Below are 14,027 nucleotides of genomic sequence, written 5' to 3'. Positions count from 1 at the left end.
GCTGAGGCAGGAGAATCACTTGAACACAGGAGGTGGAGGTTGCAGTGAGCTGATTGTGCCACTGCACTCCAGCCTAGGCAACAGAGTAAGATTCCATCTCAAAAAAAAAAAAAAAAATAAAAATCTTTCCAGGGTTTTATTCAGAAGTGATGTATTCAACCAGGGATGCCAGGAACTTTGATAACTATTAGGGTATAAAGTATGATAGTAAAAGGCTTATTTTGTAACCGGGTTAGTTGAGATCCCAGAGACCCATCTCTCCAGATTTTAATGAGGACGTGTGACCCTGCCTATCATAAGGGTTGTTGGTTGTTACAGGAGTCACACTCAGTCAGCATCATTTATCCCAACTCCTGGATGGCCGTGTGAAATTAAGTCATGGATTTTAATTTGGTAACCACTGGGTACATTAGGTTTGCATGTAGAAAGGGTCTCTCACATAGGATTCCAAAGGAACTAAGGCATAGATGTAATTTCGGGGCTGTTCAGATCTGGAGAAGTGCCATGGGCAGTTCTAGACATGGTAAAGAGGTTTCCTGGCATCATTTGCTCAGGGTCCTTTTAATGGCTTCATTAATTCTACCTTCCAGGAAGATTGTGGCCTTAAGGAGAAGTGTAGAATGTATTTTATCCCTAGGGTTTTTTGCCACTAATTGAGTATAGTTTATAAAGTAAACATGGACCATTATTACTTTGTGAAGACTGTGAAAGCCCAAACCAGGTGATAATTTCTTTGAGAAGAGCCTTGGCAACTACTTGAGTCTTTTCTTTTTTTTTTTTTTTTTTTTTTTGAGACGGAGTCTCGCTCTGTTGCCCAGGCTGGAGTGCAGTGGCCGGATCTCAGCTCACTGCAAGCTCCATTCTCCTGCCTCAGCCTCCCGAGTAGCTGGGACTACAGGCGCCCGCCACCTCGCCCGGCTAGTTTTTTGTATTTTTTTTTTTTAGTAGAGACGGGGTTTCACCATGTTAGCTAGGATGGTCTTGATCTTGTGACCTCGTGATCCGCCCGTCTCGGCCTCCCAAAGTGCTGGGATTACAGGCTTGAGCCACCGCGCCCGGCCTTGAGTCTTTTCTGTTCTAGTATGAAAGGCTTCAACCCAGCCAGTAAATGTGTCCGCAAAAATCAGAAGGTATTTATAGCCTCAACAGGCTGGGAATTGAGTAGTCTATCTGCCAGTCTTCTGCTGGGTAGGTTTCTTATTGCTGAACTGGCTGAATTAAGGGAAGCAGCTTAGGGCCTTGAGGATTATTGCAGACACAGAATGGACAGGCTTTACTAACTTTCAAAAAAAGTTTTTTTATTTTTTTATTTTTATTTTTTTTTACGTTTGATGGAGATGGTCTCTCCCAAAGTGACGAGAATTATAAAGTGCCCTTATTACTTTCTGTTGGAGGGCCTGGGAGGATAAAGAACCTCGCCCAATTATTACAATTTTTCAAGTTCTAGGGTGTATTTGCATTTGATCGCCATTTCTGTCTTGGGTATATTGCAAGGTGGGTAGGTTGTTAGGCAAAGGTGGAATAAGGGCCACAAAAAGTTCCCAGAGATGGTGGTGGCCCTAGCTGCTTGGTCAGCCCTCCTGTTTCTCTGAGCAATTTCATCTTGACCCTTCTGGTGGCGCCAGCAATGAACTACAGCTACTTTCTATGGTAGGTGGATGGGCTGGACTAGGGTAAAAATCTGTGAGCCATATTTAATAGGGGTATTCTCTGCTGTCAAAAGTCTCCTTTCTTTCCAGATGGCTGCATAAACATGAGTACTAAGAAGGCATGTTTGAGGGCATGGTGCCTCATGCCTGTAATCCCAGCACTTTGGGAGGCTGACCTGGGTGAATCACTTGAGGTCAGGAGTTTGAGACCAGTCTGGCTAACATGGTGAAACCCCGTCTGTACTAAAAATACAAAAATTAGCCAGGCGTGGTGGAGCACACCTGTCAGTCCCAGCTACTAGGGAGGCTGAGGCAGGCAAATTGCATGAACCTGGGAGGTGGAGGTTGCAGTGAGCCAAGATTGCACCACTGCACTCCAGCCTTGGCAACAGAGTAAGACTCCGTCAAACAAACAAACAAACAAACAAACAAAAAAAGGCGTATTTGAAGTCTGTATTAATAGTAACTTTTTGGTTCTTTCTTAGTTCTAGGGGTTTGGTCAGAGCTGTGAGTTTTGACTGCTGGGCTAAGGTTCCTAGAGATAATTTAAAGTTTTATAAACAAATAAAAACCTATTTGGGGAGCCAGTGTAAGATAATTGGTAGTATTTAGGCAAAACTGAGAAATAGGCACAAAGGAAACTACATTAATAGAGTGCAATATTTAATTCAAGAAGTAAATTTGTATTTATAAAAGTAATAAAATCATAGTTGTACTATGTGCATTTGTAGTAAATAATATTTATTTATTTATTTATTTACATTTTTATTTTTTGAGATGGAGTCTCACTCTGTCACCCAGGCTGGAGTCCAGTGGCGTGATCTCGGCTCACTGTAAGTTCTGCCTCCCGGGTTCATTCACACCATTTTCCTGCCTCAGCCTCCCGAGTAGCTGGGACTACAGGCACCCACCCTCATGCCCAGCTAATTTTTTGCATTTTTAGTAAAGACGGGGTTTCACCGTGTTAGCCAGGATGGTCTCGGTCTCCTGACCTTGTGATGCGCCCACCTCAGCCTCCCAAAGTGTTGGGATTACAGGCGTGAGCCACCATGCCCAGCTTGAAGTAAATAATATTTAATTACATTACGGCATTTACTGACTACAGATACAGGTAAAAATTATGCTATAAGTATTCTGAATTGCTAAAGGGGTGGGGAAGGACAGTTGAAAGTTGTTTCCAAGTACGTCAGTATCAAATGGCAATTTCTAGAGTTTATGTGGTTTAAATACAGGAAGCATTTCTCTTTTCTGTATATTTTATACGTTTTGCACATACAAATATGACAAGAAACATTTAACAATTTTTGTTAAATTTTTATTAAGAATGTGTTGAAGATAACCATGTTTCTGTTTGAAGAGGGATTTTACTGTAATAAGTATTATCTCTAGAGTCAAAGTTGCCTGTGTTGTGAGCAAGTCATTTTTCTCTATGGCTCTGTTTCTTTTTCTGTAAAATGAGGATAATAATAATACCTATGTTATTAATCATCTGTGAAAATTATTATTATTTTTTTTTGAGATGGAGTTTTGCTTTTGTCACCCAGGCTGGAGTGCAATGGTGTGATCTCAGCTCACTGCAATCTATACCTCCCAGGTTCAAGCAATTCTACTGCCTCAGCCTCTTGAGTAGCTGGGATTACAGGCTCCCAACATCACACCTGGCTAATTTTTGTATTTTTAGTAGAGACAGGGTTTTACCATGTTGGCCAGGCTGGTCTTGAACTCCTGACCTCATGATCCACCTGCCTTGGGCTCCCAAAGTCCTGGGATTACAGGTGTGAGCCACTGCGCCAGACCAAAAATAAAATTTATTAAAACATATACAGTATAATGGTTAGCATTTAGTAGAAATCAACTATTAATAAAACATGTATATACTGAATTACAATACATTCTTTAATACAGAAATATCTTCTCATTACATGAGTTTTTCAACCAATAAATGAATGTATTTTTCCAAAAATGTGGTATACACAAGGAACTACAATTCAACATTAAAAGGGAGGAAATCTTTTCATTTGAAACAATGTGGATAAATGTGGAGTACACTATGCTAAGTGAAATAAGCAAGACAGTAGAATGCTGGTTACCAGATGCTTGGGAATTTACAAGAAAGGGGCATCTGGAGACATGTCTGTAAAATAAGACATAGTTGCCTCAGAGGTATAAATTCAAGAAATCTATTGTACAGCATGGTGACTACAGTTAATAATACATTTTTGGAGAATGCTAAGACAGCCAATGTTATGAGCTCTTATCACGAAAGTAATGACTATGTGCAGTGAAGTATTTGTTAAGTAGCTAGAATTAAGCTTTTGACAATCTATATATACTGCAAAACACCATGTTCTACAGGATATTTTATCTGTCAATTAAAAAAATGTATTTTAAAAATTACAATGTTGCCAATGCTGTCTCTTTGTCAAACAACTTGAATATTATCAAAAATGTATAGTTTTTGTGCTGTTTTTGTAATATAATAACCATAGATTATGGTTGCTCACACTTGTAATTCCAGGACTTTGGGAGGCCGAGGTGGGAGGATCACAAGGTCAGGAGTTCGAGACCAGCCTGGCCAACATGGTGAAACCCGTCTCTACTAACAACACAAAAATTAGCCAGGCGTGGTGGTGCACACCTGTAATCTCAGCTACTAAGGAGGCTGATGCAGGAGAATCGTCTGAACCCAAGAGGCGGAGGTTGCAGTGACCTGACATTGTACCACTGCACTCCAGCCTGGCGACAGAGCGAGACTCTGTCTCAAAAACAAAATAAAAAAGAAAATAATCATAGGAACTCTAATATTTACTAGCATGTCTTAGACCCAGAACAATATATAATACAAGACAATGCACTCTAGGGCTTTTACTTTTACGCTTGAAGTACCTGGAGTTTCTAGTGCTGATGGAAATCATATATAAGACAGACACTAAAAGGGCGAGTGATGCTAAAGGTCCCATAATTGGCCACTCTGTGAACACAGTAAATGAATTTTCATCAAAAATCACTGAGAGGCTTAGCACGGTGGCTCACGCCACTAATCCCAGCACTTTGGGAGGCTGACGTGGGTTGATCACGAGGTCAGGAGTTTGAGACTAGACTGGCCAACTTGGTGAAACCCTATCTCTACTAAAAATACAAAAATTAGCTGGGCGTGGTATTGGGCACCTGCATCCCAGCTACTTGGGAGGCTGAGGCAGGAGAATGAATCACTTGAACCCGGGAGGTGGAGGTTGCAATGAGCTGAGATCATACCACTGCACTCCAGCTGGGTGTCAGAGCAAGACTCCATTTCCAAAAAAAAAAATAATTAAAAAAAAAAATCACTGAGAAAATATTTGAATTCAATAGCTGCCATAATCTTCAAACATTTTGCAGAGAAAGTGACCAAGGACTTGGATAAAGTAAGGTGACTAAAAATGAAAACTGTAGCTCATGAAATGCATCCACTAAAACAAAAAATTTGAAGAGAAATTCCTCAAGATTGTAATATGAATATGGACAAAAAAGATCATTGCAGAGTTTGAATCTACAGAGATAATTCTATTGTTTTTCCACCATTTAACATTCACACTCAAAAACATAAGATTCTGGCCTGGCACGGTGGCTCATGCCTGTAATCCCAGCACTTTGAGAGGCTAAGGCAGGCAGATCATTAGGTCAAAAGATTGAGACCATCCTGGCCAACATGGTGAAACTCCATCTCTATTAAAAATACAAAAATTGCCGGGCGCAGTGGCTCACGCCTGTAATCCCAGCACTTTGGGAGGCCGAGGCGGGCGGATCACGAGGTCAGGAGATCGAGACCATCCTGGCTAACACGGTGAAACCCCCTCTCTACTAAAAATACAAAAAATTAGCCGGGCGTGGTGGTGCGTGCCTGTAGTCCCAGTTACTTGGAGGTTGAGGCAGGAGAATGGCGTGAACCCAGGAGGCGGAGCTTGCAGTGAGCGGAGATCATGCCACTGCACTCCAGCCTGGGCGACAAAGCGAGACTCCGTCTCAAAAACAAAAAACAAAAAACAAAAATTAACCGAGTGTGGTGGCGGGCGCTTGTACTCCCAGCTACTCAGGAGGCTGAGGCAGGAGAATCACTTGAACCTGGGAGGCAGAGCTTGCAGTGAGCTGAGATTGAGCCACTGCACTCCAGCCTGGTGACAGAGTGGGACTCCATCTAAAATAAATAAATAGAAGATTTTGTATGGAAAAATAAGTTTTACTATGTCACAGAAAATTAAATGTAAAATTCTTCACTTACCATTATCTCCTAAAAATTTTCTTCCTTTTTGTTGTTGTTGAGATGGGGTCTTGCTCTGTTGGCAGGATGCACTGAAGTGGCACAACGTCAGCTCACTGCAACCTTCGCATCCTGGGTTCCAGCGATTCTCCTGCCTCAGCCTCCGGAGTGGCTGGGACTACAGGCACGTGCCACCATGCCTGGCTAATTTTTGTATTTTCAGTAGAGATGGGGTTTCACCATGTTTGCCAGGATGATCTTGGCTCTTGACCTCGTGACCTGCCTGTCTCAGCCTCCGAAAGTGCTGGGATTACAGCACTTTTTAGGCCACCACGCCTGGCCTAAAAATTTTATTACTAAGATATATTTCCTCTTAAGAAATTTCAAAATTCTGATGTGTTTCTACATATGGTGGTACAATATACAACCCACTTATATTAATGCTTTCCTTGTTCTAGCTTTTGTTACATTTTACACACTTTGTCATAGAATCTCATACAATTTTTCTTTTACAAACACAGAAAAACAATGCCGAATGACTTAATCCTCTTACCTGTGGACAGTGAATTACTCTTATCTCAATTACGTGATCTAAATGTTGCACTGATAACCTATAAATAACCTCAAACACCCCAGTTAAAAACAATTTACCATAGTAAAAACTTCAAACTTCTCATCAGAACCTAAAGTCCACGTGAAATTACGTGGCATGAAGAGAACAGTGAGAAACTAGCCATAATACAAAAATGAAGAAAGGCTCTGGGGCATACATACCTGGGCATAAATACATAAAGACATCACAAAACTGAAGATAAGTAGAAAATAAGAACACAAATCCTCTTTACATTCATAATGAGTTGGTTCTGCAGCCTGGGAACAGATGTCCTCTCCACATGCACAATGAATCTGTTCACCACAATCAATCTGTTCACCACAATGAATCTGTTCACCACAATGAATCTGTTCACCATAGATTATTTTCAATCTCTTACTTGGAGCTACAAATTAACTCCAGGAATATTTATGGCTAATCATGAAGTAACTATTAAACACCCAGAACTTTCTATTTGTTCACTACAATAATACATCAAAACATCCCCATAATTGACAAAGTTTTCCCAGTACTTACCTGAACAAATTGGTAAAATAAACTAATTTATGTCAATTATAAAAACTGAAAGGAACAATAACTAAACAAAACAGCTTATATAGGGTTCTTAAAACAAAATGAAATGTTCTAACTAAAACATAACTTAATACATATATTATGAAATTACATCTAAAAATTTTATGTTCACTACTAAATTTTATAAAAATCATTCTTATAATTTCTGACCAGCTCACATAATAAATACTTCATGAGGTGAAAAAAAAAAAAAAAAAGAGAATCAAAGAAATTATAGCTCTAGCATGAGCATCAAATAAAAACAGGGAATTTATATGGGAAGATTCTCAACAACAATCCATTAGATTTTAATTAATTAAATAAAAATATGAAAATATAAATGTGGTTTCAGAATGTCTGAGGCTTCTAGATTTCCAGTAAATTATCCATGGTATTAACATAATCTTCTTTGTTCTAATATTGCTATTTTCTTTGGAAAATAGGTACAAACTCACACAAACACAATTGATCGTTCCATAATTTTCTTACACCTAAGGTTTATCTTTAGAGCAACACATTTATATACTTAACTTCATGTAACGGGAACTAACGTTTGTATAAGTTTGCAGGAAAAGATGCCACATGTTCAAAGATAAATGTAAAACATTTTTAAAAGTATTCAGGATGCATAAATGTATGAATTATAATTACACTCTAATACTACAATCATAATTGTACAGTTAGAAATAATTAAAGTGGGGCCGGGTGCGGTGGCTCAAGCCTGTAATCCCAGCACTTTGGGAGGCCGAGACGGGTGGATCACAAGGTCAGGAGATCGAGACCATCCTGGTGAACACAGTGAAACCCCGTCTCTACTAAAACTACAAAAAACTAGCCGGGCGAGGTGGCGGGCGCCTGTAGTCCCAGCTACTCGGGAGGCTGAGGCAGGAGAATGGAGTGAACTCGGGAGGCGGAGCTTGCAGTGAGCTGAGATCCGGCCACTGCACTCCAGCCTGGGCGACAGAGCGAGACTCCGTCTCAAAAAAAAAAAAAAAAAAAAAAAAAAAAAAAGAAATAATTAAAGTGTATAATTGGATTGTGTGTAATACAAAGGATGAATGCTTGAGGTGATGAATAACTCATTTACTCTGGTATATTACATGTTGTATACCTGTATAAGAAAATAACCCATATATGCCATAGATAAATATGCATACTACGTACCCACAAAAATTTTAGAAAATAAGAGTAAAAATGCAACAAATGGGAAAGATATTCTTCAATATATTTGCTATTTAAAGCCATTGGAAAAAGAGAATACTAAAAATGTCATTCAACTATGTTACCATTGTTACCATCTTTTACCTACACCCTTGAGTAAGGTGGGATAGGTGTTAAGTTGGTGGCATAATGACACTTCATTCAAGCAACATTTCAAAACGTTAACAATTTTCTTTAGTTAAAAAATTGTTCCCACATAATCTTAAAATAATTTAAAAATGTACTGTATTTTATTACATAAATGTATAATTGGTAAAACAATTTACTAGTAAAATACAGATTGTTTTTCTCTCACTATAATGCAGAAGAATATTACTCTCAACACCTACCTCATGCATCACTCAATATTGTCAACTACAAAAAAGCCTCTCTGCTTAGATTTTCATTATGGATCTTTCATTTATGTTCTTACCCTTTCTTGTAAAAATTCATGAATAATGCCCACTGAATGAAAGAGAATCTCTCTTATCTCTGACGCAGCAACGATTCATCACACACTTTCATATAAACAGGAATGTGTTGAAATAGTATGAAATAATTTGAGTTGAATTAACTATTATATGCTTTTCAAAAAATCTATAATTTTCAAGTGAAAAAATATACTTTAAATGTAGTATCTCTTCAAAAATCTTTTCAACTTATATGCAAAGAAATTCTCTAACAGGTTAAACTTTGCATTATTTTTTATATTTAATACTCTGATTTACTGCAGTGTCCAAAGTGTTAGTTCCTTAGTTCTTTCTACTGTAAATCCTCTGATGTTTAGTCTTAATTTTAGACTAAATATTTCTTCACATTTACTGCATCTACAAATTATATTCTAGCAGAAACTCTCTGGTGTTTTTTCAGCTGCAGTTTTTGAACAAATGTTTTTCCACATTTACTACATTTGTAGGATTTCTCGCCAATATAAATTTTCTGATGTTGAAGAAAGTCTCCTTCAGGGTTTTCCCCTATTACAAAATGTGTATAACAAAATCCATGATAGAAGTACAGGTACTACAACCCTCTTTATGTTTGTATTGCTTGTCTTAAGAATACTCTTCTTCACTTTTAAGGCCTATAATTTTCTGAAAGGTCTTTCAACAGAAATTACATTTATAATGTTTTTAATATGTACAAACTTTGCTAGTTAGTAAAATGTGAGTAGATATCTTTTCTATATACTTTATATTTCTACAACTTTTCTTGAGTATAAAGGCTATCATGTGCAAAAAGATGAGCATTGGTAAAAGTTTTGCCACATTTTTTGTATTTCCAGGGGATTTATTCAATAGGAATTATATATATACAGTAAGATATGACAAGCATTTGAAGGCTTTGCAACATTTTTCATATTTTTATGGCTTCTCACCAGTATCATTTCTCTTATATTTAGAATAGATTGAGGTGTGGTTACAAGCTTTGTCACACTTTTCATGTTTGCATTTTCTCTCCAGTGTGAATTATCTTATGATTAGAAAAGACTTGAGGAAGATTTAAAGACTGCCACATTCTTCACATTTGTAAGACTTTCCTCCAGTATGAGTTCTCGTATGTTTAAGAAGCCTGGAGTATGGATTAAAGGTTTTGCCACATCATTTACATTTCTATGGTTTTATATCTAGTATGAATTTTCTTATATTCATCTTTCATATCTTCTCAAGATAAGCTTGTGGAATGAATCTTCTATGCTCAAATGTGAATTTTCATAAAGGTTTGTGGATGGTCTGAAGGCTCTGCCACATTCTTCACATTTATAGCATGTTTTCCCCAGAATGAATTCTCTTGTGTACAGTAAGGGTTGAGAACCTATCAAAGGCTTTGCCACATTCTTTACATGTGTAGGATTTCACCCTGGTATAAATTCTCTTATGTTTAACAAAGTTTGAGGATGTGGTAAAGACAGTGCAACATTCTTCACATGTCAAGCATTTTGCTCCAGCATGAATTTGCTTATGTTCATTAAGGATTGAGGACCATTTAAAGGCTTTATCACACTGTTCACATATGAAGTTCATCTCCAGTATGAATTATCTTATATTTATTAAGCGTTGAGGACCAATTAAATGCTTTGCCACATTCTGCCACATGTGTAGGGCTTCCCTCCAGCATGATTTTTCTTATATTTATTCACCAGTGAGGACTGTTTAAAGGTTTTGTCACATTCTTTACATTTGCAGGGTTTATCTCCAGTAATAATTTTCTTCTGCTCAATTCAGGTTTGTGGACCATCCACAGGCTTTGCCACATTCTTCACATTTGTACAGTTTCTCTCTGGTATGAATTCTCTTATGTTTAGCAAGTTTTGAGAATGAGGTAAAGAATTTTGCCATGTTCTTCACATTTCCAGGGTTTCTCTCCAGTATAAATTTTCTCATGTTCATTCAGGTTTGTGGACCATCCAAAAGTTTGTCACATGGGTAGGATTTCTCTCAGGTATGAATTTTCTTATGTTTATTCAGGTGTGAGAACCGTTTAAAGGCTTTGTCACAATCTTTACATTTGTAGGGTTTATCTACAGTATGAATTTTCTTATGTTGACTCAGGAGTGAGAACTGTTTAAAGGCTTTGTCACATTCCTTGCATTTGTAGGGTTTAGCTGTGCTATGAATTTTCTTATGTTGACTCCGATCTGTGGACCGTCTAAAGGCTTTGCCACATTCTTCACATTTGTAGGGTTTCTCTCCAGTATGAATTTTTTTATGTTCATTCAGGACCCTGGACCGTCCAAAGGCTTTGCCACATTCATCACATTTGTAGGGCTTCTCTCCAGTATGAACTTTCTTATGTTCATTCAGTTTTGAGGACTGTCTAAAGGATTTGCCACATTCTTCACATGTGTAGGGTTTCTCTCCAGTATGAATTCTCTTATGTTTAGTAAGGGTTGTGGACCTATTAAAGGCTTTGCCACATTCTTCACATTTGTAGGGTTTCTCTCCAGTATGAATTCTCTTATGTTTGGCAAAGTTTGAAGATGAGGTAAAGATTTTCCTGCATTCTTCACACGTGATGGGTTTCTCTCCAGCATGAACTCTCTTATGTTTAGTAAGGGTTGTGAACCTATTAAAGGCTTTGCCACATTCTTTACATTTATAGGGTTTCTCTCCAGTATGAATTATTTTATGCTTAGCAAAGTGTGAGGATGTGGTAAAGATGCTGCCACATTCTTCACAAGTAAAAGGTTTCTCTCCAGTATGAATTCTCTTATGTTCATTAAATATTAAAGACCATTTAAAGGCTTTGCCACATTCTTCACATGTGTAGGGTTTCTCTCCAGCATGAATTACCTTATGTTGAGTTAGGTGTGAAAACTTAGGAAAAGATTTGCCACATTCTTTACATTTAAATTGTTTCTCTCCAGTATGTCTTGTCTTACGTTTGTTTGATTTTGAAAATTTACTAACAACTTTGATGTTTGCTTTACACTGAAATATTTTGCTCTGGGTAGTTGACAAGCATTCATTAAATTCATTGTAACCTCCTTTCTGCAACTTACAGTCATTCAAACTTTTACAGCCTTTTCTTAATTGTAAATTCTCATGTCTACATTTCTCATATCTTCTCAGTATAAGATTGTGGAATGAATCTTCTATGCCCTGCACTGGCCAACGGTCTTGGGTGAAATGAGAACGCACAGCTGAAAGGAATAAAAATTACAAATTATCCCACTTAGTATATTCATATAAATATACTTTGTAAATCTTATGAAATTATTCAAACTACATTAGTTAGATAGCATAACAAAATCCCACAGGCCATAATTTCTTTACAGACATATACATGTAGCAAACATGTACTAAAAAAGATGCCTTTCTGTGAAACCTATAAATGAGTTAATTGTATGCAATGCCTCAGGTAAGCAAAATGCCAAGAGCCACATTGAACAGGAAGGAATGTTTGCTACATTTACCCACCAACAGCTCTTCCTCCTCCCCAATAGCACTATGCCATTAGGAATGAAGTATCAACTCCTGGCTTCTTCCTTTAAAGAGAAGAAAAATACTGATACAGATATCCTTACTTCTGGCTTTTGGGTGTCTTTACAGAGCCTGGTTTTTGTCTCCAATACCACAGAGTGCTGAAATGGTGGTATACTTTGGGAGGACAGATTGGGTCTGCTGAAACCAAATGTAAATGTTTCAGGAGCAGACTGCCATGCTAAATACAGGCAAGAGGTGGAACAAGTGATTAGAGACTGTGTTTTTTTTTTTGTTTTTAGAGACAGAGTCTCGCTCTGTCACCCAGGCTGGAGTGCGTTAGTGTGATCTCGGCTCACTGCAACCTCCGCCTCCCAGGTTCACGCCATTCTCCTGCCTCAGCCTCCCGAATAGCTGGGACTACAGGTGCCCGCCATCATGCCCGGCTAATTTTTTGTATTTTTAGTGGAGACGGGGTTTCACTGTGTTAGCCAGGAAGGTCTCGATCTTGTGACCTCGTGATCCGCTGGCCTCGGCCTCCCAAAATGCTGAGATTACAGGCGTGAGCCACTGCGCCCGGCCCTAGAGACTGTTAAGAAGGAACATGAACAAACACTTTTAACTGAAAAGTAAACACAAAATTCCAGAGAAGACACATCGTTAGAAGATGTATGAGAGGTTACCATAATCTCCTTCAAGGACAATTGGTTTCAGACCATGTCAAGAAAAACCTACATTGTAAAGATTGTGACAAATAGTTTTTTGTTAATGTTCAAATAACAACCAAACATTACAATGTACACAAAATATTAGAACAACATGGTCCAACAATTTTAAAATTTTCAGAAAAGGGGCCGGGCGTGGTGGCTCACGCCTGTAATCCCAGCACTTTGGCAGGCTGAGGTGGGAGGATCACAAGGTCAGGAGATAAGAGACCACTTGGCTAACATGGTGTAACCCCGTCCCTACTAAAAATACAAAAAAACTACCCGGACGACCGGGCGCAGTGGCTCACGCCTGTAATCCCAGCACTCTGGGAGGCCGAGGTGGGCGGATCACAAGGTCAGGAGATTGAGATCATCCTGGCTAACACAGTGAAACCCCATCTCTACTAAAAAATACAAAAAATTAGCTGGGCGCGGTGGTGGGTGCCTGTAGTCCCAGCTAATCAGGAGGCTGAGGCAGGAGAATGGCGTGAAGCCAGGAGGCAGAGCTTGCAGTGAGCCGAGATCGCGCCACTGCACTCCAGCCTGGGCGACAGAGCGAGACTCCACCTCAAAAAAAAACAAAAAAAAAAAACAAAAAAAAAAACAAAACTACCCGGACGTGGTGACGGACACCTGTAGTCCTAGCTACGTGGGAGGCTGAGGCAGGAGCATGGTGTAAACACAGGAGGCAAAGCTTGCAGTGTGCCAAGATCATGCCACTGCACTCCAGCCTGGGCGACAGAGTGAGACTCCGACACACACACACACACACACACACAAACACACACACACACATTTTCAGAAAAGACCAGGTATAGTGGCTCATGTCTGTAATCCCAGCACTTTGGGAGGCTGGGGCAGGCAGATCACGAGGTCAAGAGATCAAAAACATCCTGGCCAAAATGGTGAAACTCCGTCTCTACTAAAACTACAAAAATTAGCTGGGCATGGTGGCACACACCTGTAGTCCCAGCTAATAAGGAGGCTGAGGCAGAAGAATTGCTTAAACCCTGGAGGTAGAGGTTGCAGTGAGCCAAGATCACACCACTGCACTCCAGCCTGAGTGACAGAATGACACTCCATCTCAAAACAAAACAAAAACAAAAGTTCAGAACAATAATTAAAACTGAAGATAAACAAAGTTTTAAA

The 14,027-nt window shown here is 38.9% G+C and overlaps 1 protein-coding gene and 2 long non-coding RNA genes across 4 annotated transcripts in view; 2 read left to right on the top strand and 1 right to left on the bottom strand.

Moving 5' to 3' along the window:
- Positions 1-14,027, top strand: part of LOC144341060 (uncharacterized) — a 558,577-nt gene that overhangs the window by 284,920 nt on the left and 259,630 nt on the right. The gene's annotated exons all lie outside the window — the stretch shown is intronic.
- The window catches only part of ZNF141 (zinc finger protein 141), a 50,460-nt gene that overhangs the window by 14,302 nt on the left and 22,131 nt on the right, over positions 1-14,027 (bottom strand). Inside the window, exon 4 of one of the 2 annotated variants that reach the window (XM_078002837.1) lies at positions 11,542-11,891. In XM_078002837.1, coding sequence (XP_077858963.1) covers positions 11,542-11,891 — 350 coding nt within the window. Of the gene's footprint in view, positions 1-9,517; positions 11,892-14,027 lie in introns of those variants that run through there. The other variant, XM_015137774.3, reaches the window with a different exon arrangement.
- On the top strand, positions 3,450-11,635 carry LOC144341061 (uncharacterized). Its single transcript, XR_013417645.1, has 2 exons — positions 3,450-7,746; positions 8,076-11,635. It is a non-coding gene; the product is annotated as an uncharacterized LOC144341061 (long non-coding RNA).

Source organism: Macaca mulatta, chromosome 5 (assembly GCF_049350105.2).
Source record: "Macaca mulatta isolate MMU2019108-1 chromosome 5, T2T-MMU8v2.0, whole genome shotgun sequence".
NCBI classification, from domain to species: Eukaryota; Metazoa; Chordata; class Mammalia; order Primates; family Cercopithecidae; genus Macaca; species Macaca mulatta.
Note: the sequence above shows the minus strand (reverse complement) of the source record. Positions and strands in the feature narration are given on the sequence as shown.